Consider the following 27,347-nt stretch of genomic DNA (forward strand, 5'->3'; position numbering starts at 1 on the left):
ACATTTCTCTTTATGGAGATTGACCTGCCAGGGTAAGGAAACTTATAAGCCATGCAATGCAGCTCTAGAACATTTCTTCAGAGGTCTAACATTTTACCTTATGGAGCATGATATGCCTGACATGCCAGGGTAAGGAGACTTGTAGGCCATGCAACGCTCCTGGAACATTTCATCAGATGCATGGAGATCTTCTCTTCATAAATACCCCTGTATATATGGCACCCAAAGGAGTATGGTACAGTCAGACTTGGAGTCTTTGTGGCTATATACTGCATGGCTGATTTTGGGTCAGTTTTACATTATATAGTCTCTTGAACACTGCAATGTAAATGAGGCCGAACTCCCAGTCAGAACGAGCTCACTGGTGGATTCTCAGGTAACTGGTCAACTCACTCCGCATTCAGCAATATACCTGGAAACAAAGCCAAAAGGTGTAACATTTTTAATTAAACCAAATTGCAAAAACGACTTTAAGTCCAAAATACCAAATGTCCATATTCTTTTAATGACAAATATTTACCCAAAACACAGTGTGTAAAAGGTATACAAATGAGTGTCCAATAAGAATACGAAACTTTGTAAAGGAATCACAAACTACTGTGTATTAAGACCTATAACCACATACATTAATCATCTCCCGATACATATTAGATGGCTGTTGGTCGAACGATGCTTTGTCCGATCTTTCTGTCGGCAGCCGTCTCGGTTGTCTTTCCCATGTCCATCAGGCATCTCCAGTTTCGGACTGCCATTCCTCTTGCTCTCTAACAGATGTGTCGCTGGCAGAGAAGCCTGTCGGTGGCTTTCTCAGAGAGAACACAGTAGTGCTTCCATCAGACATCTCTCCTGGCGGCTCATCTCCGGGAGACAAATGTGGCCGACAGTCCAGTGAATATGGGGGTTTTAGACGAGACCTAATTCAAGTCAAAAATAAAAATTTCTTCCCACAAAAACACCCCGACTGGGAAAGCAAATTAAATACTTATCCAATTGAGACCCCGAACTCTAAGAATGTTTAGCGTAGTATTAGTAATTACTGGCAGAAATTGTGAACAGCTTTCAACTTTGTAAGTGAAGGCAGCCCGGCAATGTCTGGTCATCCTGCATCGATCAGACGATCTAATCCGGTAATTTGGCAGCACCTATGGTCAGTTCATTAGGTCGCCGTGTTGTGCGTTTCTACAGACTTTTCTAGCAAACTGTTCTGTCCCTTTTTATAATAATCCTTTGTATTCGGAGCTGTAAGCTACATAACAATTAGACTTTTGTGTGTGTTTTCTAACTGCGTGTTTTTATTTGCATGTTGCATGCTGCTCCGTTGCAATACAGAAGGAGATGAAGGTAAAGACGCTTCTCATCATTCTCTCTTTCATATCGCCTCCCAAGTGAATTTGTTCCATCCGCCGTGTGTTTCTAGTCTTGCCCGGTCTCCCAGTATCGGTCCCAGTATGACAGCGGTTTAATTGTGTCATTGTGGTATTGACACTGGAGTTTCTCATCTCTCGTGCCTGAACCTTGTCGCGGTGACTTAATATTGTTTCATCTTTGTGTTTCTTATTCTCTCTGCCAAGAGTATTGTCACTCCAGGGCTGGCATCACTTCTGACATTTCCATACAGTTATTTTCCATTTTATTAAGGTCTCTTCTGCTCCTCAAGTAATGCAGAATACTGCCTGTGGTCCATCATGTCCATATATTACAACAGTGTACCTTAATGGGGATTTTCTGACATTAATTATGATTTATGCACAATTGTCCTGGGGCAAGCTAACGAGAAGAGGCTGTGGTGCTGAGGCGGTGTCTGAACCCCAGCATTATTGAGCCTCTCTAGGTCAGTAGCTCATTTATAGGTGACCCCAAGGGTTTAGAGGGGGGAGGAGGAAGGCCACCGGAAAATTCATAGATGTTCAATAAATGAAGGTCCCAACTCCGAGAGCTTGACCGGTCTGGTGCCCACTGTGAGTAGCATGGATACAAGCGCTCATCTCGCTAAGCTCACTTCTATGAGACTCCTGAAGAGAAGTGTTTCAGAAAGTCTTTTCCTTAGGCCGGGGTCACACTTGCGAGTGAAATGTGAGAAACTCGCACGAGTCTCTCGCCTCAATACCTGCCACTGCCGCCGGACCTCGGGCCCGGAGTGTGCGGCCTCATGTATTTCTATGCAGCTAACATGCCGGTCCCGAGTTCCGGCAGCAGTGCCGGGTATTGAGGCCAGAGACTCGCACGAGTTTCTTGCATTGCACTCGCAAGTGTGACAGTGGCCTTAGAGAGAACTTGTCGTGGAAACTGATCTGCAGACAAGATGTTGTAGAGCATGAGGAGCCGATCAGATTAATGGGAAATGTCTCAGTATAGCCTGTATTTTAGTCAGTCAAATCCATGGGGATTGTATGCAGGAGTCCAGTTGGCGGTCCTACTAGTGATTGACAGTCTGCCTGTGTTACTGCGCATGCAGAAATCACTGTCAATCACTAGTAGCTCCACCCACTGGACTCCTATACATGTGAACACCAGGAATTCCAATGAATAAACTACAAGTTATATTGCATGTTTTCCAACAATCCAATATATAATCTTGCTTAGCTTTTCCTTCTTTATACAATGCTGCCGCAGGTGGGACTGCATATACAACATGACAGGTTCCCTTCAAAAGCAACTGATTAATACCTTTATATCTATAATTAATACAATTTGTAGCTGATTGGCCATTTTGGGGTAAAGAATCCTACCAACCTTAGGATCCCACTGACTTGATGGGGTATATACAGTAAGACATGGAGTATTCATGTCTACATACTATGTTCGATCAGAAGTCCATGTACCACTGAATAGTCACTTAGACACTTTTCTGGAGCCAGAACAGATGCGTAGATGTTTTATGTTCTCCTAGTGAAGTCTCACATCTCCATCACCACCTCACCTTGATAAAAATTCTGATATTCTGTACTTTGCCAATTATTAACGTTTTGCTTTTAACATTTAATATTCTATATTCTGTGTTCTTGTAAAGCTGGCAGAAAGCAGTTTGCCCGGCACGAGTGGGCACAGAAAGCTGCGTATCTCCTGGGCTGCTCTCTGGAAGAACTTTCCTCATCAATATTCAAGCACCAACCTAAAACCAGTGGCCTGCAGAAATCAACCTCCTTCCGTCAAGGCCTGGATGATGCAAACCAAGGAGATGGACCAGGTAAGTGTGCGGTGAAGCACAGACTTACTTCTATTTGCAGAGATCAAGATCTCATTACTTAAAAATGAATTAAAAACCAGTTTGTAGAAGATTGGCTATTACTGTAAAGCCACTGTGTTTAATATTTGATAGAGATTTTTGCATGTTGTCTGTGCGCCGTCCATCAGTGTAGTTGTCCTCTCTTCTGAGCCCTCTCCAGACCATCTATTAGAAATGTTGGGCACCATAAACACTAATAAATAGATACAGATAAGAGGAATACATTATTACCCGATGGCCGTGTTGGAATGGGCAACCATGTACTGAATGGATAGGCTCAATCCTTCGGAGTAAAAGGTACTCCATGCTTTGATTTATGGCTGCCTGTAGCATATTGTCTATCGATGGTGTAGTCTTCAGGGTTACAGGCAAAAAACTGTCTCTACTAATATAATTGCACTTAGCTACCCTATAAGTCAATGTCTGACCCTTTATTGAGACTCGTGACATGACTTGGGGGAGGTTAGCCAACCAGAACCACATCTTTACATGGCTGTTTCTGAGGAAAAGCTGCTTACAGATGGGTTTCTGATGGCCAATTTATCTAGTCATGTTGCTGGGCATGTTGCGGCTGTGTTAACACGACGCATTACTGTTGCATTTTTGCCCAATCTTTTCCTTATAATAAACGCATTATGTGAACACATCCAGACATTAACTTATAGGGAAGCTACCACCAATAGGTGGCACTAACCAGACAGTCTTTTCTCCTGGAGGACATCTACTTTAGCCGATGGCTCCTGTGTTTGTGGGGTCAGGGGAACATTCACTCTCCGTACTGCTATCTAGTGCGCATCGGGGCTTAAAGTGGAGTGTCCATTTAATAGTAACTTAACTTTTTGATGTTCTTGATAAATAAAGGCTACATTTTCTATAATGCTTTGTGATGACATTTACAACTTTCCCGATATTAAAAGATGGCTCAGCTTCTACTATAATCTCTACAATTTTCTGTTGACTTTAAGTTTCTTAACCTTTTTAAAATGTAGAATTTTCAGCCTTTAATTGAAACATCTCCTTCGCTGCCTCAGATGTTCGGCTGACATTTTCTTTTCATTTTTTTGCTTGTTGCTTTTGCTCTTGACGTTTTCAATTAGACAAAAGCATAATACAGTGCATAAGTGACTGTGTAATGTGATGCCCCCGACGGAGTACTGCCGTGCCGGTGACCTGCATTATGGTAGGACACGCTGACCTTACTTACCGGTCTGTCTACCTACTCACTCCGGTTACGCGTCTAAACTGTAGTCTACATGTGTGTCAGCCAAGGCCAGGACTTCACGGCGGTGCAAGTATCAATTAAGCTACATTACAACAAGGGGGCACTCCACTTCTTCTCCTTTTTGCCCTATTATGTTATTACTGCAACTGTTCTATTTTCCCTTGACAAGTATACAGGGAAATTACATTGAATCCATAGCGGCCTGCTGGTTCCCATCAGATCGCTCCACCATCATTATTAAAGTACTCCTCCTATCAAAGCTTTTACCCTCTTAATAGATTGCAATGTTCATATTATACAGCACACTGTGCTTACAATTGCTCATTTTTACTTTCTACCCAGCTAATTCTTCACTTTTCTGTGCTCCTATGTAGAAACAGGAAGTCTGTTGTCCCTGCAGATATCATTCCCCTGTTCAGCTCCTGACCCAGCTGTTCCCTCACCCCTCCACTGCTAGGGAGTTTTGCAGTGATGACTCATGCAGGAAAAATTGACCTCCTGTTTCTACATAGCGCTTAGGATTCAGCTAGTCAGTTTTTCATCACGTGATGTCATAGATCAAATGGAAAAGAGAAGAATTAGCTGAGTAGAAAGGGAAAATGAGCAATTGTAAGTACACAGTGCTGTATAATATGATGATTGCACTGTATAAAGAGAATACATTGTTTGGTGGGATGGCTTCTTTAAAGTTACTGCTGCACTTAAAGAGAACCTGTCAGCAGGATTTAGCCCTATAAACTAAATCCACGGCCATAATGGCGCCGTGATGCTGATTATTAAAGGGATCCGCTTAGTGGCTGCTGAATACTCGCCTTATGAAGTTTCCATAAAATAATGTCTTCTGTGCTCCAGTGTGCTTCGGCGTTCAAAGCAAAAATATTGATCTGCGCCTGTGCTGCCTCCAGCTCCTTATTATTAAAGTCCTGCACACAGGATGCCGGCTCCCACTGTGCACACACCCACCCACAGTGATGGCGGCGGTGCGGAATTGTAAAAAGAGAGCAGATCATAATAATAAATAATCAGTGAGGTGCACAAGCAGCAGAGGAGGCTGGTGTGGTGGTGGTGGTGGGGGGGTGACGGACAGAGAACCAGAAGGAGACCATGCCCCCATGTCCCGCCCCGAAAGCACCCAAAATTTAATTTTTTGAAAACTTCATAAGGCGAGTATTCATCAGCCCCTGAACCGATCCCTTCACATCAGGTATCGTATTAATCAGCATCACAGTGCCATTATAGCAATGCCTTTAGTTTATACGACTAAATCCTGGTAACAGGTTCTCTTTAAATATAGACACGGCTCCTGTTCAGTGTTCATCTGCTCCAGTATTTCTTCATCCTTTGTGGTTACTTTGTCTTAAAGGGGTTTTCCGCAAATTGTATATTGATTACCGATCATTAATATAAGATTTGGCGGGGGTACTGAGTGGTGGACAACAGCCAATCTTATATTGATGACCTGCCTTATGGATAGGTCGTCAGTTTTAAAGTAGTGGACGACCCCTTTCTTCCTGCATTCATATTTTTATGTCTCGTATTTACCTTGTGATTTTGTTTCTCCGCACACAGGTTCCAAGTTGTCGGCTTTAGAGTGCCTGGAAGGGATGGCCTCCGGCTTGTACTCTGAGCTCTTTACACTGCTCATCTCGCTGCTAAACAGGTATGGTGGGTGACAAGTCGCCAGAAAATTCTGAAATCTATTTTTATTCGATAAGTATTATTTTTTTTCCAAATAGACCTCAATTGCCTTACAGCATTTATTTTTGACAATTTAATTACCGTAAATCATTTACTGTCTAGTAAATATGTATTCAGGGTAAGATATTCTTTACAATGTTTCTGTAATTTATCTAGCTGGCGGAGGGAGTGACAATGTCGGCCAAAACTAGTACTAACAGAATCACGGCAGCATGTTGGCTCAGTGGTTAGCATTGTTGCCCTGCAGTGCTGGGGTCCTGGGTTAAAATCCTACCAAGGACAACATCTGTAGGAAGTATATATGTTCTTCCCATGTTTGCGTGGGTTTCCTTCCACACTCCTCCAAAGACACACTGATGGGGAATTTCCATTGTGAGCCCCAATGGGGACAGTGCCGATGATGTCTGTAAAGCGCTATAGAATTAATATAAATAAGGAAAAATGAAGTACCTAAGGGAAATAATCTAAATATGGCGATCGGTGTCCTAAAAGGTATGCTGCCTTTTAAATGTCCCCTCATCGAGCGTGATGAGATTGATCAACCTAATTACGCCCGAACTTTTTTGTGCAAGAAAACTGTCTCTGATGACTTGCACCACATTTCTTATGTGCTTTTTAGACACACTGCGCCTTTTTCAAAAAGTGGCTGAGGCTTCCCTAAAAAGGGTCCAGCTTCTCGGAGCGAAGGAAAGGCTTTACATGTTGCGAATTTCTGGCAGAGAGAAACCCAGACAAGCTTAAAATGATCCAGATCTAGCAAGCTGGATAATAACCAAAGAGCACTTTGATAGATTTGCTGCATTTAAGACTTTCTAGTCTGCACCGTGTAAGAATTGGGATTGACCACTATACCCCATTGGGCCTAAAGGCAACATACACAAAGCTAGGAGCGTAGACCAGCTCAAGGGTTTAACCTTAAAAACAATAGATCCCATAGATCCCTGTTGCAGTTTTGGGCCACTCAACAAGAATGTTATTGTGTAGCTGATTTTTGGTAACTCCCAAACATGCATCAGGCAATAAAAGAGCTTAGGAGTTAATCCATATTATTATTTATTTATTTAGCACCATTGATTCCATGGAGCCGTACATGAGATGAGCAAAATCTAGTGTCCGGTTCCCTTTAAATAGATAATTATGTATTAGTGGGAGGTTTATCGAGCTAAATGTAGGAAAAAAGCTATATTTAATAACTTGTGCCAAATTTAGTATGTTTAATGCACTTTCTGTGTCTTGTTATATAGGCTGAAATAAGACCTAGGTCCGTCATTTTCAACCTTTTTCCACCATTCTTTGTCACTAAGTTTTCTCTAGCCCACAATGCCATTCGTGTTGAGGAAGGCATTCAGCCCTTTTTTAAGAGCTATTTAATAGGGGGGTATGGCATTGGTGAAAAGAAGCATGGCTTACCAGAAAAGGGCTGAAAATCATTTATCCAACTGGTTTTGATTAAATGTTTGCACCATTTGGCCTTTTAGGGCTCGTGCACATGCCTGTATTATTGGTCCGAGTGCAATCTGCCCAAACCATCGGAGCGTACCCGGACCGGCGGTATGCCATGAAGCTGTGCACATATCCGGGTGCACCCGGCCGTCCAAGTCACGGACTGACAAAATGACGAAGATGGAGACTTTTTTTTTTTCACCTCCATCTTCTCCGATTCTGACCACGCTCTGTGACTGGGAGCTGGTAACTTTCATCTGTCTGAGCTCCTGTGTTCCACATTATGACCACAAGCCACATCAAAGGGGATCTTATCTTTCAGACTATCCAAATGCAGCTGATTGGAGCAAAGTAAAAGATAGACATTGCAACTTTTATCAGTCAGAAAGAGCTCACTGATGGATTCTTAGTTGAGTCATTCTGCAGCCAGCAGTAAATAGTGCAGAAGAGGCTATAGAAGGCAAATGGTGAAAATTTGTAAAGATACACAAATACAAAAACTTTTGCCCAACATGCATGCTTTTAAGTAAAAAAAAATAAAATGCTCCTATAGGTATCCCTATTCTTTGAGAGATAAAATTCCTTAGTATGGAGTATCACCAATACTTACAGAGGCTGCAATGCTCATCAATCATCTATACTATCTGTAGACCATTTGTATTGGGAGCCGGAACTCGCTGCTCTCACCCAGATTTATTCCTCTTCCATTTGGCTTTAGTGGTTATTTAAGGTATACGGTCCCATAGTTTCAGTGATGCTGAATGACTGTAATAATTCTTGGTCCCAGATATGAGCGCATAAAAGCCGGTTGTAAAACAAAGAAATATGTGTCATTTTGCTGCCTTTTAATAGTAAGGAAAATGCAGAAGCAAATGGGAACAGGCATGTGCAGTAATATGACTGAATGTGAATGACAATAGGGTATTTCCACACCTTGTCTATCGAAGAAACCCTGTGTCCGTTGTGATGAGAAAGGTCCATGGCTGACCTTGAGGCCTAGTAAGGGTTTCCTTAGTATATACCAGAACATACCGTAATGGGGGAGATATATCAAGTCTGGCACAGATCCGCCCGCTTTATTAAGTGAGTGCCTTTTAATAAATAAAGTAGGCACATCGCTTTCTGTGCATGCACCAGAAAATCATATGTACGCCACCCATAATCTGACAAAAATTTATGCTATAATTTACTCAACAAAATTCTATTAGTGATATGAGCATCGGAAAAAGTTGAAGTCTCCTATTATTTTATTAAATTTGCAACTTTTTTTACTCCAGAAATTTTGGTTTAGCTGCATAAATAAATCTGTCCCAAAATGTCTGTCATATTGGTACGAGTGGGTTACGTTCTGGGAGATCTGGGCTCAGAAAATCACTACGTATTGTGAATCGCAGATCTTCCATTTAGCTGGTGTGTTTGTGTTTCATATTAAATGGATTTTGTTTCCTTTGGTGGTGAAGAGGTTAACGACCCTTTTTATGCTGGTTAGAAACTTACAGCTCCATCTCACAGCTGTTTTTGACCTGGTCATTTCCTGTGCCTATAAAATCTGGTCAGATCTTCTCTTCCCTGTTTGTTCCTTTCCGTTATCCCTGTCTGTCTGTCTTGTTAATATACTAGCACTTCTGTCCCAGGCCCCCTGGGAACCGGGAGGGTACAGCTTGGTTATAACAAAAGAACAGTAAGGCTGGTGGACCAAACCTCCTCACCTTTAGAGGTACCTTTGAGAGCAGGGATAGTTAGGGCCCATTTAGTTACTCGCACACGTTTCAGAATACTGGGGTCTGATAATTGTGTCCCTAATTGTGGCTGTTGAGTGTTATTTGTTCTCTAAAGAGATGGACCCATGAAGAATTCAATCCAGGGACAGCTCCACCATATGGGCAGCATATGTTCTGGGCAAGAGGACCCATTGCCATTACCAAAAATGTTTACTTTTTATTTATACTCTTTTACCATAATGGATTTAAATTACTATGTTTCCATCAATAAAATTATTTAAAGAGGACCTGTCTGTTATGGATGTGTCAGGAGCTGCAGACCGTTGCACTGCTTCTGTCTGCAGAAGGTCTCAGTAGTTCTTGGCAGATGAGTGGCCACCTTCGCTGGTGCTAATGGCCTCACCTGGACCTGAGTGTTGATATACTTGCTGCTTGCAAGCGTGGGTGACATTTTCTATTTGCATTTTCCTGTTGAGGCTTGGAGCAGTATCAGTCGGCTGTCTTCCTTTTTGGAGTTTGGAGGACATTGGTGTTTCTCTTTGAGTCTTCTCAAGCTAAGTGTTCCCTTGTTTTGTTTGTCTTACCCAGTTGTCTTTAGAGGTAGTGAGGATTGACTAGCGCTCATCCTGTACTCCACAGTGCAGGGCTTATTGCCAGGGTCTGGCAAGGATTTGGTATCCTGCCCGGCGATAGGTGCGGAACCTTTATAGGGATGAAAGGACAGACAGAGTCACGTTAAATCGGTCTAGGGGTCTCCATTCTCCCCTTCCCAATTGTTTGGTTCCCCTTCCCTTATGCCTTTGTGTTGTCTGTCCTACACTGTGCATGACACTGATACTATGTAAAGAGTGGCCTGTCAGTTTTTGCTCTTATGTTATTCCCGCTGTTCCTTTGAGTGTTCGGTTTTTTTGTACTTTTAAAATTTGCCATATGGTTCTAGTGATATGGGCATTTTTATTTAGTGTTTTTTTTTTTTTTTTTACAAGTGGGTGTGGCTTACACTGATGATCCTATTACCACTCCCACTTCTAAAATCCATAAAAATCAGCACTAAATAAAAATGTTCTCATTTCTGGATTTTAAAATAACAGAAAATGTCACACTGAGAGCTACTTTTGACCTGGACACAAATGCTGGAAGATGAGGTGGGTGTAAAGCCGTGCTGCCAGAGATTCGATACACAATAGGATACCAAAAGGAGTGTAGATGCGGTTTTATTCGTCAACCCATTTTGGGGGTAACCAACCTATTCATCCGGACAAGCCTCAATCATGGTGACGGGTCCTCTTTTTTTAAAAAATAAATAAATAAAATAATACAAAAATTAAAATTGTACAAACTTCACCAATTCCACGCTCCTTTTCTTCCTACACTGACTAGGTTCCCCCCCAGCCCCTGTAGGCTCCGTTCCAACCAAATGGACAATGATTGGCTGCAGAAGTCTCATTCCCTTCCTGCTAGGTGAAGGTGCATAGGGTCTAGAGCCATTAGCCTGGCGGTCAATGACTACCCGGTGCACAAAGCTTTATTTCTACACGTGTACAATTGAAATGTTTAATAACAATGATGCTTAAGTTGTGCGCCCAGATTAATAGTGATGATGTAACGGCTTTCCTGGGATTTTTCTGGCCATTTCTCACTTGTCTATTCACATAAAAAAGTCTTTAAACATTCTGGTAAGAAGGGCATCTGGTCTGTGATCAGGTGAATTGTGGCCCAGTCACTGTTGTTCATGTTCACTCTTTAAATGGATTGTGTTGTCGTCATCCATCAAGCCGGTGATTTATTTCTCACTTGAGTGTAAGTTACGGTGTGCGCGCTGAGACTGAAGGAAGGACGCGCGTCTGTTCACCGACCGTGCCGGTCTCCTTCACATTCTCTCTCCTTCACATTCTCTCTCCTGTTAGGCAATATCGTTGAGTCAGAATAATAGTTGTTGTCATAATTGTGAATAAAAAGGCAGAATGGGCCGGTTTGAAATGTTTTGTTTAAGTCAAAGATACAAAACTCGTTTATTTAGTGGAAACTGCCCAGTTGGCTTTTACAGTTATCTAAATCTGGTTGTAGATGGTCTGGTCAATGAGCTGGTTGTTTGCCGACGACCTGAGTATGTCAGACTGTAATCTGCCATTCAAGCCCCCCCAACTGACCCGTCCTGCGCCCTTAGAAAAGAGCCTCCAACACTATCTTGTATGTCATCGGTGAGCCAACCCAAGGACATAAGCTACATATTTTGCCTGATATCCACCAGGTGGTGGTAGGTTTTCACCATGTTTTCAGCCAGAACAATTAAAATTGCTACCTCCAATATTGGTTGTTTTATAGGCACCATCATAAAAGATAAATATAACGTTTATTAGGCTAACGGCTCAAGTTGTGCCAAAGAACTGTTGCAAAATCCAAGTATGTGTATTTGATGCTTTTTCCACCTTGCACGACAGAAGGTCATGTCCTAAAGGTATCGTGGCTTGGTGAGATATTAAGGGGGAATTTTGGCCTGAAATGACACATTCTTATTTTTGTAAGGATCACGTGCGCAAAGTAAACTAACTAACTTGTGTAAACTTAGACATAATTGTCTGAATATGCTCCAAATGTATGATCCAGCATTAAGTGCTCTGTTACATTTAGTGCATTGTAGGACTGTGAGTTTAGACCGTTTTAGTAAATCTATACCACAATATCCAATGATGACTTTCTTTTTTCTATTTGTGATCTATATCTCCACTGTATTGAATAGAAGTGCAGTTATATTGGTCGAAGTTCACACAAGCATATGAAAAATCGTTTGTTTTAAGTCTAGGAAAAAATATATTGTTTTCATCCTTTGTGAATCGGAATGTCATCTGTATGTCTGCTATATTGATGGTGTCCATATGGCTTCTTGTTCTTTTTGCGCACTCATGGAAATCTATAGGCGAGTCTCATCCAAGATTATTGCCTACTGCAAAACCTTTTTTTCCACAGAGGCTGTTTTTTTTGTTTTTTTCCCACACAAACCAAGTATTCCCCAAATTGCATTGTGGTCTTACAATAATGTATGCATATATTTATTCATTTTTGCCAATATAACTCATTTAAATCTGCCATGTTTTGCAAATACAGTGACATGTAAAAGTTCAGGCACCCCTGGTCAAAATTACTGTTATTGTGAAGAGTTCAGCATGTTGCAGATGAAGTGATCTGTAAAAGGCCTGAACTTAAAGATGACACATTTCCGTTCTAATTTAGGAAAAGTATACATTGCCTTTTTTTTCCCAATTAAAAAATTACCAAAAGGAAAATTTGCCGATTCAAAAGTTTGGACACCCTTGGAGATTTGTGCTCATATAACTTTGAACAAGCTTTCAGACCTTAATTAGCCTGTTAGGGTTATGGCTTGTTCACTATAATCAGTAGGAAAGGCAAGGTGATGCAAGTTTCCCAGTTTTATAAAAACCCAGCCTCCTCTAACCTTGTGTCAAATAACAGCAGCGATGGGTTCTTCTAAGCAGCTGCCTAGCACTCTGAAAATGAAGGTGGTAGAGGCCCACAAAGCAGGAGAAGGCTATAAGAAGATAGCAAAACATGTTGCCCTTTCCTCAGTTTGAAATGTATTTAAGAAGTGGCAGTTAACAGGAACAAAGGAGGCCAAGATAAGGTCTAGAAGACCAAGCAAAGTTACAGTGAGAGCTGCTTCTTTGCTTTGCTTTGAGGCTGTGTTGCAGCCAACGGCATAGGGAACATTTCACGGGTAGAGGGAAGAATGGATGCAATGAAATTTCAACAAATTCTTGATGCAAACATAACACCATCTGTAAAAAAGCTGAACTTGAAAAGAGGATGGCTTCTACACATGGGTAATGATCCTAAAAACGTTACAATGGCTCTCACAGTTCCCTGATGTGAACATAATTGAAAATCTGTGGCTAGACCTCAAAATAGCAGTTCATGCAAGACGACCAAGGAATCTCACAGAACTGGAAGAATTTTCCAAGGAAGACTGGATGAAAATCCCTCAAGCAAGAATTGAAAGTCTCTTTGCTGGCTACAAGAACCTTTACAAGTATTTTCAAAAGGGGGTGCTACTAGGTACTAACCATGCAGGGTACCCAAATTTTTGCATCACACCATTTTTCTTATTGTAATTTTTAAAATGTAAACGATGGGAGAAAAAAAATAATAAAGTAAAATAAAAAATATTAAAATAATATATATATATATATATATATATATATATATAACTCACAGCCCACGTAACACGGACAGCCGCGTGGTATATAGGAGCCACGTGTTATATAGCACAGCCACATTGTATATAACACAGCCCATATAGTATATAGCACAGCCATGTAGTATATAACACAGCCCACGTAATATATAGCAGCCACGTAGCATATAGCTCAGCCACGTAGTGTATATAGGGGCCATGTAGTATATAGCACAGCCCACGCAGTATATAGCACAGCCCTCATAATATATATCACAGCCAACGCAGTATATAACAGTCCACGCAGTATATAACACAGCCACGTAGTATATAACACAGCCCACGTAGTATATAGCAGTGTGGGCACCATATCCCAAATAAAAAATAAAAAAAATAAAAAAATAAAATAAAAAATAGTTACATACTCACCCTCCGGTGTCCAGCGACGCTGTGCCGATGCGCGCGATGCTGCTGCCAGCTTCCGTTCCCAGTGATGCATTGCGAAATTACCCGGATGACTTCAATGCATGTCTGGGAACGGAAGCTGGCGGCAGCATCGCACGCATCGGTGGACGTCGGAAGGTGAGAAAAGCACAATTTTTTTTTTTTTTTTTTCATTATTTTTAACATATCTTTTTACTATTGATGCTGCATAGGCATAGGCATTTATATATATATGTGTGTGTGTGTGTGTGTGTATATATATATATATATATATATGTGTATATATATATATATATATATATATATATATATATACATACATACATACATACATACATACATACATACATACATACATATATACATATATATATATATATATATATATATATATATATATATATATATATATGTATGTAAGTTTCCTAAAATACAAAGCAAATATGTCATCTTTAACTTTAGCCCTGTTAGAGGTCATTTCATCTTCACCTTGCTTAACCATTCACAATAACAGTAATTTTGACCAGAGATGCACAAACTTTTACATGCCACTGTGTAATCCCCCTAAAGATTCTCCTCCAGGCTCTATTAACCCTCCATTTTCCATTGCATCTATCTTGCTGTAGTTTCAGTGCTCCTCGATCATGCATGGTGCAGCTCTGAGCTCTGCTCGGACTCCATCTCTGGTTTAGTGTATTCTACCTTTACAATACACTCTTAGTTTCTGTACACTGTATGGTCCTGTACATAAGTCTACCAGCCCAATTTGATCTTCTGCCATCTGCATCAGTAAAGCTCAACTCCCTTGTACTCCTCCATTAGGGAGCTTGTAGTAATTCAGCTTAACAGTGTGTAGTGTTTAATTCCTGTAGCAGACACCTTAGTGGTTTGATAAAAAAGAGAATGGACACCACCTCCAAAAATCATACATTGATCTAATGCCGCTAGGCAAAAATATATAACTGAACATGAGGTTCTTGGTTTAACATTCTGATCAGACTGTGTGAATCCCAATGTCATGTCACAGTGAACCTCTCGGTCCTAACTTTCATTGCCTTAAAGGTGCGGTGTCGTGCGCTAACCACCACCGTTGTGCACTAACCACTGCTGCAGCGACATTGCACCAGCAAGGCGGGCAGCCTGGGTCCTCACAGTGCCCACGCTGCAAGATTCAGTCCCCAGGACTCAAGACCGCACCGCCAGGGGCGTAACTACCGCGGTCGCAGCGGTCGCCATTGCGACCGGGCCCCGCAGGTCAGGGGCCCCGGGCCGGCAGGTCTGACTGCAGGGCCGGGCTGGCCATCGGGCACTTCTGGCAAATGCCAGAAGAGCCGATGCCAGTAGTGGGCCGCTGCACTGTTCCTCCCCCGGAACCCCCCCCCAGTGCCGCCGCCGCCGCATTTAAATATACCGGCGTCTATGACACCGGTATAGTTCAATGCAATGATGAAAGAGAGAGCGTCACCTGACGCTCCCTCTCCCATCATTCCCCGCTCTGCCTCTGACAGTACACTGCGGGTGCGCGATGACGTTATATCATTGCGCACCTGCAGGGTCCTGGGCAGACTTCAGCCGCCAAGAGCAGCGCGGGCAAAAGGAAAGGTGAGGAGAGTTTTTTTTTTTTCTTTTTAAACGGACTGTGGGGCCATTATCGGGGGGGGGGGGGAGATGAGATGTGGGCTGTGCTCTATATACCTCTGTGCTGGCTGTGCTGGATATACCACTGTGCGGGCTGTGCTGGATATAGCCCTGTGCTGGCTGTGCTGTATATACCACTGTGAGGGCTGTGCTGTATATACCCCTGTGCGGGCTCTGCTGGATATACCCCTGTGCGGGCTCTGCTGGACATACCCCTGTGCTGGATATACCAATGTGAGGGCTGTGCTGGATATACCACTGTGCGGGCTGTGCTGGATATACCACTGTGAGGGCTGTGCTCTATATACCACTGTGCGGGCTGTGCTGGATATACCACTGTGCGGGCTGTGCTGGATATACCACTGTGAGGGCTGTGCTCTATATACCACTGTGCGGGCTCTGCTGGATATACCCCTGTGCGGGCTGTGCTGGATATACCACTGTGAGGGCTGTGCTGGATATACCACTGTGAGGGCTGTGCTGGATATACCACTGTGAGGGCTGTGCTGGATATACCACTGTGAGGGCTGTGCTGGATATACCACTGTGAGGGCTGTGCTGTATATACCCCTGTGCGGGCTCTGCTGGATATACCCCTGTGCGGGCTGTGCTGTATATACCCCTGTGCTGGCTGTGCTGGATATACCACTGTGAGGGCTGTGCTGGATATACCACTGTGAGGGCTGTGCTGGATATACCACTGTGCGGGCTGTGCTGGATATACCACTGTGCGGGCTGTGCTGGATATACCACTGTGCGGGCTGTGCTGGATATACCACTGTGCGGGCTGTGCTGGATATACCACTGTGCGGGCTGTGCTGGATATACCACTGTGCGGGCTGTGCTGGATATACCACTGTGCGGGCTGTGCTGGATATAGCACTGTGCGGGCTGTGCTGGCACCCAACACCATGTTGCAGTGCAGGAGATTCCTGCAACAGTCCGAGGCGTATCTAGAGGAAGGTGGGGGGGTAGGGCGGGGTGGGGGGGGGGGTAGGGCGGGGTGGGGGAAGGTGGGGGGTGGTGGGGGGGGGGGGCCCATTTGGAAGTTCGCACCGGGGCCCATAACTTTGTAGTTACGCCACTGCGCACCGCCCCACAAGCACAAAACCACAGCAACAATGGCCGCCACACAGCACCCACACCAAATGAAAGGAGCTTTGAAACTCCTATTCCTCAATCTCTCAAGTGAGAGTAAAAATAGACTGGACAGCCTTTGCAGTCTCCTGCTGATTAAAATCACCTGTGCCAAATGGAAGGAGTGCACAACCGAAAAAATGGACAGATCATGCAATATACTAAAACAGAGAATGGACAGCATCTCCAAAAATCATACATTGATCTAATGCCGCTATGAGGTTCTTGGTTTAACATTCTGATCAGACTGTATGAAACCCACTGCCATGTCACGGCGACCCTCACAGTGGGTCCTAACTTTCACTGCCTAAAAGAAGCAGCGTGATGTGCTAACCACCACCTTAGTAATTTGAAACTGCAAAAGCCTCTGTTGATGCATATAGCAGAAGAGAATCCTCTTCCATATGCATCAAGAGAGTCTGCTAACAGAGTAGTGATAAAACACATAGGCAGCTATACTGATGTGTATTGCAGAGCATAAAATTGGGCTGGCAGGGACTTGAACAGGAGAATACAGCGCACTGAAGAATAGTGAATTTTGCATTTAGCTGCATCCACCTCAGATATTTACATATCGTCAAGCTATTCTTAGGGTACCGTCACACCGTGCAATTTTCGTCGCTACGACGGCACGATCCGTGACGTCGCAGCGTCGTATGAGTATCGCTCCAGCGTCGTAGACTGCGGTCACACTTTGCAATCACGGCGCTGGAGCGATGCCGAGGTTCGCTGGTAACCAGGGTAAACATCGGGTTACTAAGCGCAGGGCCGCGCTTAGTAACCTGATGTTTACCGTGGTTACCAGCGTAAAAGTAAAAAAAAAAAAACCGTACATACTCACCATCTGATGTCCGTCAGGTCCCTTGCAGTCTGCTTCCCGCTCTGACTGAGTGCAGCCGTACAGTGAGAGCAGAGCGCAGCGGTGACGTCTCTGCTGTGATCTGCTCTCACTTTCCGGCCGGCGCTCACAGTCAGAGCGGGAAGCAGACTGCAAGGGACCTGACGGACATCAGATGGTGAGTATGTACGGTTTTTTTTTTTTTTACTTTTACGCTGGTAACCACGGTAAACATCGGGTTACTAAGCGCGGCCCTGCGCTTAGTAACCCGATGTTTACCCTGGTTACCAGCGAACGCATCGCTGGATTGCTGTCACACACAACGATCCAGCGATGACAGCGGGAGATCCAGCGACGAAAGAAAGTTTCAAACGATCTGCTACGACGTACGATTCTCAGCAGGGTCCCTGATCGCTGCTGTGTGTCAGACACTGCGATATCGTAACGATATCGCTAGAACGTCACGAATCGTACCGTCGTAGCGATCGTAATTGCACTGTGTGACAGTACCCTTAGTCATCAACTTGGAGAGGTGAGGCTCATCTTTAAATACTCAGGGGGTGTTCTGCAGCACTGAGGACCAGCAGAAGGCTGCTGGGAAATGTAGTTTTAGCAGTTTGAGACCAAGACTGTCCATGCAGCTATGTGAAGCTAGATGAAAAAAGACGCGTACAAGAAATAAATGTTATGTTGGGCTTAGTCTATGTATTAGTACATTTACTGTACTTTGTGAAAAATAATTTGTGTGGACTAACCCTTTAACATGGGGGCGCTCTGTGGATGTATTTTTTTTTTATTCGATGTTACCACATCTTTCTAAGGACCAATTTATTACCCCTATTCTATATAATCTTGTGTAGTAGAGATGGGTTGTAAGCCTCAGGCCGGATTTTATGAGTCTGTAAGCCACTGCTTCTTTATCCATGGGATTTTTACACATTTGTTGATTGTATGTTAAACCCATACAGATTATACTGCATAGCCTGACTACTTTGCCCCGACATGTAAACTCACAATAGAACTAGTAATTGCATTTAATTCCACTGGGCTGCCTGCTTTTATTTCACCTGCAGTGCTTTTATAAGAAAAAAAACAACCTTCTCCACGTTGAGTGGGTAATGACCACCAGGTAATGACACCGCCACTTGAGCAGTTTAGAGGCTGAAGGCTGTAAGCCTGTGCGGTGTGATGAATGCGGGAGGACACACATGAGAATGCATTGCCCTCTATGTGTAGTGGTTAATCAGAGCTCGCCGGGCAGGTATAAATCACTTTATTGCTCTGTATGTGAGCGGGCGCCGAGGATTCCCTGCTCTAGAGCTCATCACCGAGAGATTCATGGCGGTAGGGTTCTTCTATGGTGCATAGGGTAACATTACTCTGCTGCACTCGCTAAAAGTTATTTATGTTCTTATGTTCATAGCCGTGCTTCCAATCTTTTATATGTGCGGTTTAAATACTGGATGAGGCTTTTACTAGCTGGCAGAGAAAGTGTACTTTGTGTAAAGCGCCATCCATTTGCCCAGTTTATTATAGATATGCAAAGCTCTGACTTATCTCTTTTTTTATTCTTTTTTTATTATTTTTTTCTACGTTTGCTTGTTGCCATTAATATTTTAGCTGATAGCAGGCGTAAGTGAATATGCAGAAGCTAATTCTTATTATTCTTCCTGAAATGAGCCGCTGCTGAAATCCTCCGTGGATGCGTGCCAGCTAGAGAACGTTTCACGCGCGGCATTATCCTTATTTTCTGTAATTTTGCCTGTAATCCTGTACCGTTGTGTTTTCTTTGTTGCTTTTGGCAGAGCCTTGAAATCCAGCCAACATTCCCTGTGCTCCATCATGATCGTGGACACCCCAGGCTTTCAGAACCCAGATCTGGTAAAACAGGGACGTGGTGCTACTTTTGAGGAGCTTTGTCACAACTATGCACAGGAGAGATTACAAGCCCTGTTCCATGAGAAGACTTTTGCGCAGGAACTTGAGAGATATAAAGAGGTATTGGCATTGCACGCGTGGAACCCACTGAACACAAGTCACAATTTAGGCTCATCCCGTACTTGACGCTATATACCAAACGAAAGGCCATCCTAGTGCATGTGAATGAAGACTTCTTGAATTTGCATGGGGCTGGTTTTATGAAACTCTAATGTATTTATCTTTTCCCATGAAGATTGTATTTGACCTTCATGTAAAGTCACACATTATTTGGGCTGTCAGATGGATGAGACTAGTCAACAGGTAGCCTTAGCCTCACAACACAATACGACAGTCACACGTTGTAAAAGTACATTAGATTTATTGTTCATCTTGCATAGTGCTGCTATCTCTGACTTATTTTCCTTTTTTCTATCCTGAATGGTAAATTTATACAAAAAAGCCCACATTGGGGCAGATTAACTATTTAGAATGTGCCAGAATTCTGGTGCACGTGCCATGCCATACATTCTTAAGGGTAATCAATCTGTCAGTAGGATGAACCCTCCTAAGCCTTCTATATGGACCTGTAGGTCACAGAAAGCTGCATAAAATGATACCTTTATATCTGCAATACGATGTCTTATTCCAGAGAACTTCACGTTTTTCTTATCTATAAATGAGCTGTTCAGGGCTATGGGCCGGACACTGATCTCCCTGATAATCTGCCTCCAGAGCTTATCTTTAATAAAAGCATTGTGATGTGTTATAGCTGCTTTCTGCTCTCCAGATCTCACTGCAGAGCTGTGTATGGTTATAACTAGGGTTGAGCGAACCGGATCGTTCATTTTCATAATTCGCCGACTTTTGGCAAAGTCGGCGTCTCATGAAACCCGAGCCGATCCCTGTGTGGGGTCGGCCATGCGGTACGCGATCTTGGCGCCAAAGTCGCGTTTCGTATGACGCGTTTAGCGCCATTTTTTTCAGCCAATGAAGGAGTGTGGGCAGAGTGATGACATAGGGGTTAGGGGCGTGCACGGCTATCATCATTTTATCGCTTGTGCGCAGTAGGGATTTGCAATGTGTAACACGAGATTTTCTGTGCTGGGACGGAGGGGAATATGGGACGGAGGGGAGAGAGAGAGAGAGAGAAAAAATAAATAAATAAAATCCCCATTGACGTGCATAGGGTTTCGTGTTCCGGCCGATCCTCGACTTTTCGCAGTAATCGGACGATTTCGCCCGACTCGACTTTTCAAAAAGTCGGGTTTCGCAAAACATGACTCGACCCTAAAAAGGTCAAAGTCGCTCAACCCTAGTTATAACTAACACATCTGCAGGTTCCTCTCAGCTTCCGTCTCGCAGGCAGACAGGGATGAAATATAGCAGAGCTGTGAGAGCTGCAGCAAATGTGTTTAAGGAGACAAAGTTCCGTTCTTATTGTCTGTGTTAGTTACATGTCTCATACTAGTAACGCCCCTTTCATATAAATTAATCTCTGGAGGCAGACTCTCAGGGAGATTTCTATCCAGCCCATAGCCCTGAACAGCAAATCTAAATATAAGAAAAACCTGAATATCTCAGGAATAAGACATCAGATATCAAGGTATCACTTTATACATCTTCCTATGACCTGCATGCCCATATAGACGGCTTAAGAGGTTTGATTCAACTGACAGATTCCCTTTTAAAGGGTTGTCCACTATTTGGAGAAAGCCTTTTTAATGCTGTAGTTTTCCTTGTAAAATAAAAAACCTTCTACTCTTCCACATCCGCGATGTTGGTGCTGGGCCTGTGGTGCTCATGTGACATTGAGTTGTTGTAGTCTTCACTTGACATAAGAGGCCATTAATGAGTCTCTTCGCTCACACTTCCCTCTGGTGAAACTCTGATTTAAGACAAAAGTGTGAGCAAAGCAGTCAACCAGTGGCCGTGTATTGACCACAGTGATCACATAGCATAACGATGTCACGTGAGCCCAAGGTGGCCCCGATGCTGATATTGCAGAAACAGCATCTGTGCGGAGGTGAGTATAAGGCTTTTTACTTTATATGGGGGATTACAGCATTTAGGAAGGGGTTGTCCAAATAATGGACAACTCCTTTTAACCTTTTTTTTGCCTTCATCCAACAAGAAGTATGGCTTAATATGACTTGATGCCAAATTGTAAAAAAAAAAAAAAATGTCTAAAGAAAGCCTACCAAAATGGGAGGTGTAAAGTTAAACTAAAGATTTGCCAAATTTATGCAGCATGAACCAGTGATAAAGTTGGTGCATCTGGTTTAATTTTTAGCTAATGTTAAGACTTTTTTTTTAAATTAAATTTGTGTCATTGGGGTGTTGGCGCCCAGGTCACTTACTTGTATCTCTAATGTGTATATACTACTTTTTAGCAAGGACATTTGGCTTTCCCATATCTTGCAAATCATTGCTTTAACCTATGCATTCCATATGTATGCCATGTGAGGTCTGGCTCCAGTTTAAAGGGTTTTTTTCAATATCGTAAGTTATTCCATACCCATAGGTTAGGGGACAGATTGCTGTTTTTTGTTTTTTTTTGGGGGGGTGGGGGGGGTGGGAGTGTCTAACTGCTGTGAAAGCCTGCGATCCTCCTGAGAACAAGGCTCTGTAATGGAAGGATGTGCCCAGTAGAGCCCTGTCTTGAATAGAGTGAAGTGCACTTTCTCTGCATTCATTGTCTTAAGGATCTACCAGTGAAATCTCAGTACAGCACCATTTCGGGCAGTCCCATAGACAATGAACATAAAGCAGGTCAAGCACGTTCCCCTCTGCTCCGTCACACAGGGCTGCAAATCCCTGTTCTCTGGATCGCTGAGCTATACTATGGATAGGGGCTAACTTGTAATTTTGGGAAAACCCCTTTAAATATTGGAAGCTGATGAGAGGTTTGAGTGAAGCTTTTCTTCATACTTTGAACAGTAGCATTCATTAAAGGGATTGTATGAGATCGAGGAAAAAAAACCCAAAGTTGGTTCTTCTAGAAAAACTGTCACTGATGTCTATGGGAGGATTCTGGAATTGCAGCTCGGTGGCATTTTAGAGAATGGAATTGCGCATCATAACTACATACAGACTATGGATCGCAGTGGCAATGTTTTGGACAGCTGTGGGTTGTTTTTTTTTTTTCAGTCTCCTACAACTAGTGTTTAGCATTTTAACTGTAGCTCCCCTGTGTACAGTGCATAATATCCTCCTTCCTCATATTTCTAGTTTTTTTTTTTTTTGCATTTCACTTTCGATGATTTCTCATTAGTTTAGCCATTAATGATGATCTTATGTAGTCCTACTTTCTTATTCTGTCTGATAGACGCACTGCAATAGTGAACCTTAAATTAAACCTAATTGGTTGAGTGATCCGGTGTAAGGGGTTCCTGCAGCAGCCTGTTTGAAGTTATTAACTCGCTTCCAAACTCTCTTGTTATAATTGCCTCCGCATCACTCCGAGATTGGCTCGGCGGCTCTGCCGGTGCATTATTCAGAAGAATCACCTTAATGTTAGTGCTTATAGCAAGTTGGATCTTAGCTTGCTGTATTGCTATTATTTATTATTCATTTTATTATAACTTTATCATTATTGCTCCTCTTGGTCCTTTTGTATGTCACTAGGATCACATATACAAATTGTTAATTTCCTTGGGAGTCAGATTGGATCCATGCTGAATCTGACATTTTGCGCAATTGATGTGAGGCTTTATATCACGTATAGGAGCGCAGCGATACCCAATGCACCCTTCTGTAATACTAGCCACTAATTAGCCGACTGATCTCTAATGATGTCATAACTTCAATCTTAGTCTCATGTGTACTAATCATTCATCTGTCCCCTCTAGGAGAATATAGAGCTTGCTTTAGATGAAATTGAGTCCAGTACATCTGGCTCAGTAGCTGCTGTAGACCAAGCTTCACATCAAACACTGGTAAGCAAGGCAAGGGATGCCGTACGTCATAAGGCAATGTCAGAGCCATCATTCATTTCATGATCTGCAGTGTTACTTATACATCATTGTCTGTAATAAGTGTTAGTGTCAAAAGACAAGTCATTGCACAGTCTGTGTCTCATACAAAGGTTTAGGAACAGGAGTCGGTACAGAAGGTAAGTGGCTTTTTATTGTCCCTGCCAGGAAGAGGTTCTTTTATATCTAGATGTGAATGATTAATTAGATATGTGTATGAGTAAAATGATTGGCTGCAGAGGTGATGTGTGCTGTAGTCGTGACGTCACGGCTGCAGCCTATAGACAATCACAGGAGCAGGGGAAGGCGAGTACCAGCTCCATTTATTAATGTATACCTATGCTAGCCTATGGAAAAAAACAACTTTCAAATCTTAAAACCCCTTTAACCAGTGACATAAAACCATTACGCCGCCCTCTGAGGGCAGCAAAAGGTAGAGGTAACTGGGTCACTTACTAGATCTTATTGTTGTAGTTGCCAAATATTGTCTTTTAGGTGAAGGTTTATGGTGCCAGATTTATGCGGCCCATGCTCATGACAACGTAGAGTGGTGATACTCTCCTCAAGGTTGGGGAACTTATTTTTCTTTTCCAGGATCGGTTTTCTTTAAAATCACCCTTTTATCTGTTGCAGCATGAAGTGCGCTGATATGTGCTAAGTAGTCACTTGTTATAAGCGGTCTTGCTGATGTAAACTAAACTATAGGGCATTCAATAGTCCATTTGGTTTGCTAATATTTCTCCTTGTGGAGAGTGACCTGCCAAGCTCGGAATGCCAATGTGTGGAGACTAGTGACAAGCGAATATACTCGTTACTCGAGATTTCCTGAGCACGCTCGGGTGTCCTCCCGAGTATACTTTAGTGCTCGGAGATTTAGTTTTCATTGCCGCAGCTGAATGATTTACATCTGTTAGCCAGCATAAGTACATGTGGGGGTTGCCTGGTTTCTAGGGAATCTCCACATGTAATCAAGCTGGCTAACAGATGTAAATCATTCAGCTGAGGTGAGGAAAACTAAATCTCCGAGCAATAAAAAAATACTCTGAGACCACCCAAGCATGCTCGGGAAATCTCGAGTAACGAGTATATTCGCTCATCACTAGTGGAGACTTTTCAGCCAGCAATGGACCTCTGGGAAATTAAATATGCAAATTGCCTCTTCAGAGAGGAGAAGGACTAAAACTCTAGTGGATCCTGGTCAGATGCCTCTAACCCAGCCAAACCAGATGTCACACTTTGCACTGATGAGGGTCAGCATCCCAACACACGGTGTCTGCAAATTGAGATTCTGGTTTGGCTTTTCACCTAAGTCATGTGGCAAGGGTCGATGTTGAGTTTTAGGATTTCTACTTTCAATATATGGCGCTAGAGTTCTAGTCCTCCTCCTCTCTGAAGAGGCAGTTTGCATAGTCTAGGCAGCACATGCTCCAAGGAGAGAACCGAAGGCTAAGGGTGACTCTCTCACCTATATCCGCAAAAACAGTTGACATACTGTGGATCTTAAACCTGTGGCTTTTTTCAATTTGCACAGCAGATTATTTTTGCTACATGTGCATGAGGTTTCTTAAAATGTCATCAACTTTGCTTGCACTGTAAAACACAGCAGAAAATCCAAAATAGCCAAGTATCGCCGAAATAAACAGTGGGCCGGGACGATTCATTGCGAATAGTAGTGATGAGTGAGTGTACTCGTTGCTCAGGTTTTCCCGAGCACGCTCGGGTGACCTCCGAGTATTTGTTAGTGTTCGGAGATTAAGTTTTCATCGCCTCAGCTGAATGATTTACAGCTACTAGCCAGGCTGAGTACATGTGGGGGTTGCCTGGTTGCTAGGGAATCCCCACATGTAATCAAGCTGTCTAGCAGCCGCAAATCATGCAGCTGCAGCAAGGAAAACCCGAGCAACGAGTACACTCACTCATCACTAATTGCGACCTATGCCCAACCAATGAATGTTTTCTGAGGTTTGAAATCATCACTCGTGTTGTATTTTTTTCCCCCCGCCAATGATGAGTACTTGCCATATCATCAGCCGAAAAAATTCCAAGGCAGCCAATTTGGTCTAAGAGGGTATATGTCCCACCACCGAAAGTCTGTTTACCTGACTAAAGATTGTTTATCTTCCCATTTTTGTAAATTGTGTGGGTCACAGAGATCATACAGTTTCTTCCTTTTTATAATCTAGTAAGTACTAGGTAATGTCCTTATTGTTTTTTTTTCTATGTAATCTTAGAGCACAGTGTTGTAGGTGTAGTCCAACTAGCTCACTTGACTTTGTGTTTTTCAGTACAATCCGTATTTTATCAGCAGGAGATTATCACTGCAGGACTATATGTCACGTGCCTCCTGGTCCAAACATGCCCCAACTCTGGCAGCTTTCTGACAATGGCAGCTTTCTATGTCACTGTATAGTCAGTGGTGTGGGCGAGGTTTTACGGGGTTCAGCATTCTTGAGCTCTGCTAGATTTGCAGCACAGAAAACTGTGATTTATCACAACTGCTGCACCCAGTAAGCTATGTGACACGTAGCTGAAATCAGGATATCTGCTCCTATATTATGCTGCTGTCGGATTACATAGCAAGAATCTGCTGACATATCCCTTAACCTGTCAAGAGGGACGTGATTGGGGCAGATTTTCATCATTTGCATATAAAAAAAAATGGCGCATATTCATATAACATAAAACTTTTACAGCATTAAACTGCAGAGGTCCTCATTTTCCAGCTGAAAGGAATATAAATGTATATATTTATTTTTTTCTTTTTAACAAGCCTCGGTTATATGCCCGCATTTCCATATTCGTTTAACATTTCTGTGCATCATTATAAATAGAAGATACGGTATACTTTCATCTGTATAGCTGATGACAATCACAGAGTGGAGTAATATACACTTCTGCCACTTTCTAAGCATTATCCCGTCAAATGCTTTTTGATCCAATCAAACGCGGCTTTTAAATTTATTAGGCATAAAGTGGCAGCGAGTGGGTTTTTCTGACTTGGAGAGATGCTCTAGAGAATGATTTTTTTTTTTTTTTTCCTTTTTATTTCTTCCTTCCTTTGACTGCTTTGCTTAACTTAAGATCCACATTAATAGGAAAAGTAACAGAAATACTTGCAAAGTTTAATAGAATGTGACAGCAGCCGCATGACTCATAAAAACGTTGACAATAAATGTCTGTGGCTGAAGCTCTTAAGAAGCCGCATTTCAAAGCAGTTCATAAATACCCATATGCTCAGATCTGGCAGGTTCTGCAGCCAAGGTAGAGGCAGGGAGCAGTAAAGCATTTTCACCCAGGAGAGCCTGTTGTGGCTTCATAAATGATTCATCTCCTCCTTATATTTAATTTATTTGGTATTTATTCCATCAGGCCTCTAAATAAAGAGGCGTCTGATCCCTTGTTAAAGCAAAATACAATAGCGATGGAAGGAGAGAGTTTGTTTTAAATGCACCTTCGCAAGGACACCGGAAGACAAGCTCTCCGAAATGCCTCTTCTCGGGGGAGATTAGCTGGGTCAGGTAAACTTCTTTCATTCTCAGGCAGCCTGCAGATAAATCTTCTAATGAGAGGAGAGTGTTAGGAAAGCTTCCAAATATGGCATCTTTCTTCAAGGGGAAACACTTTATTTTTTCATTGCCCAGAAGAGTATCCGTGACCCGCTCTGAACAGATCTGGAAGATGCCGAGGTTTCCTGTAGATTGCCTGCACAACAGCCTCGGTGAACGTGCTGGGTCATTTTAAGATCAAAGACAAACTTACCGTAAAATATTTATTTTGTCAAATGTGTTCAAGTATCTGTTGCTAGGACTGCCATCTTCATAATGTAGCTTTAAAAATATATATAAAAGACTTATCATTGCTCCTTTTGGAGAGACAACACTTTAATCATAGAAGAAATGC

At 42.8% G+C, this 27,347-nt stretch overlaps 1 protein-coding gene across 8 annotated transcripts in view; it reads left to right on the forward strand.

Annotated features, from left to right (window-relative positions):
- Window positions 1-27,347, forward strand: part of MYO18A (myosin XVIIIA) — a 383,975-nt gene that overhangs the window by 166,710 nt on the left and 189,918 nt on the right. For all 8 annotated transcript variants that reach the window (XM_077294308.1, XM_077294307.1, XM_077294310.1 and 5 more), the window contains 4 exons: window positions 3,011-3,187; window positions 6,018-6,108; window positions 19,362-19,554; window positions 23,325-23,411. In XM_077294308.1, the coding sequence (XP_077150423.1) occupies window positions 3,011-3,187; window positions 6,018-6,108; window positions 19,362-19,554; window positions 23,325-23,411 (548 nt within the window). The remainder of the gene's footprint in view (window positions 1-3,010; window positions 3,188-6,017; window positions 6,109-19,361; window positions 19,555-23,324; window positions 23,412-27,347) is intronic.

The sequence above is a fragment of the Ranitomeya variabilis genome, chromosome 3 (genome assembly GCF_051348905.1).
Source record: "Ranitomeya variabilis isolate aRanVar5 chromosome 3, aRanVar5.hap1, whole genome shotgun sequence".
NCBI classification, from domain to species: domain Eukaryota; kingdom Metazoa; phylum Chordata; class Amphibia; order Anura; family Dendrobatidae; genus Ranitomeya; species Ranitomeya variabilis.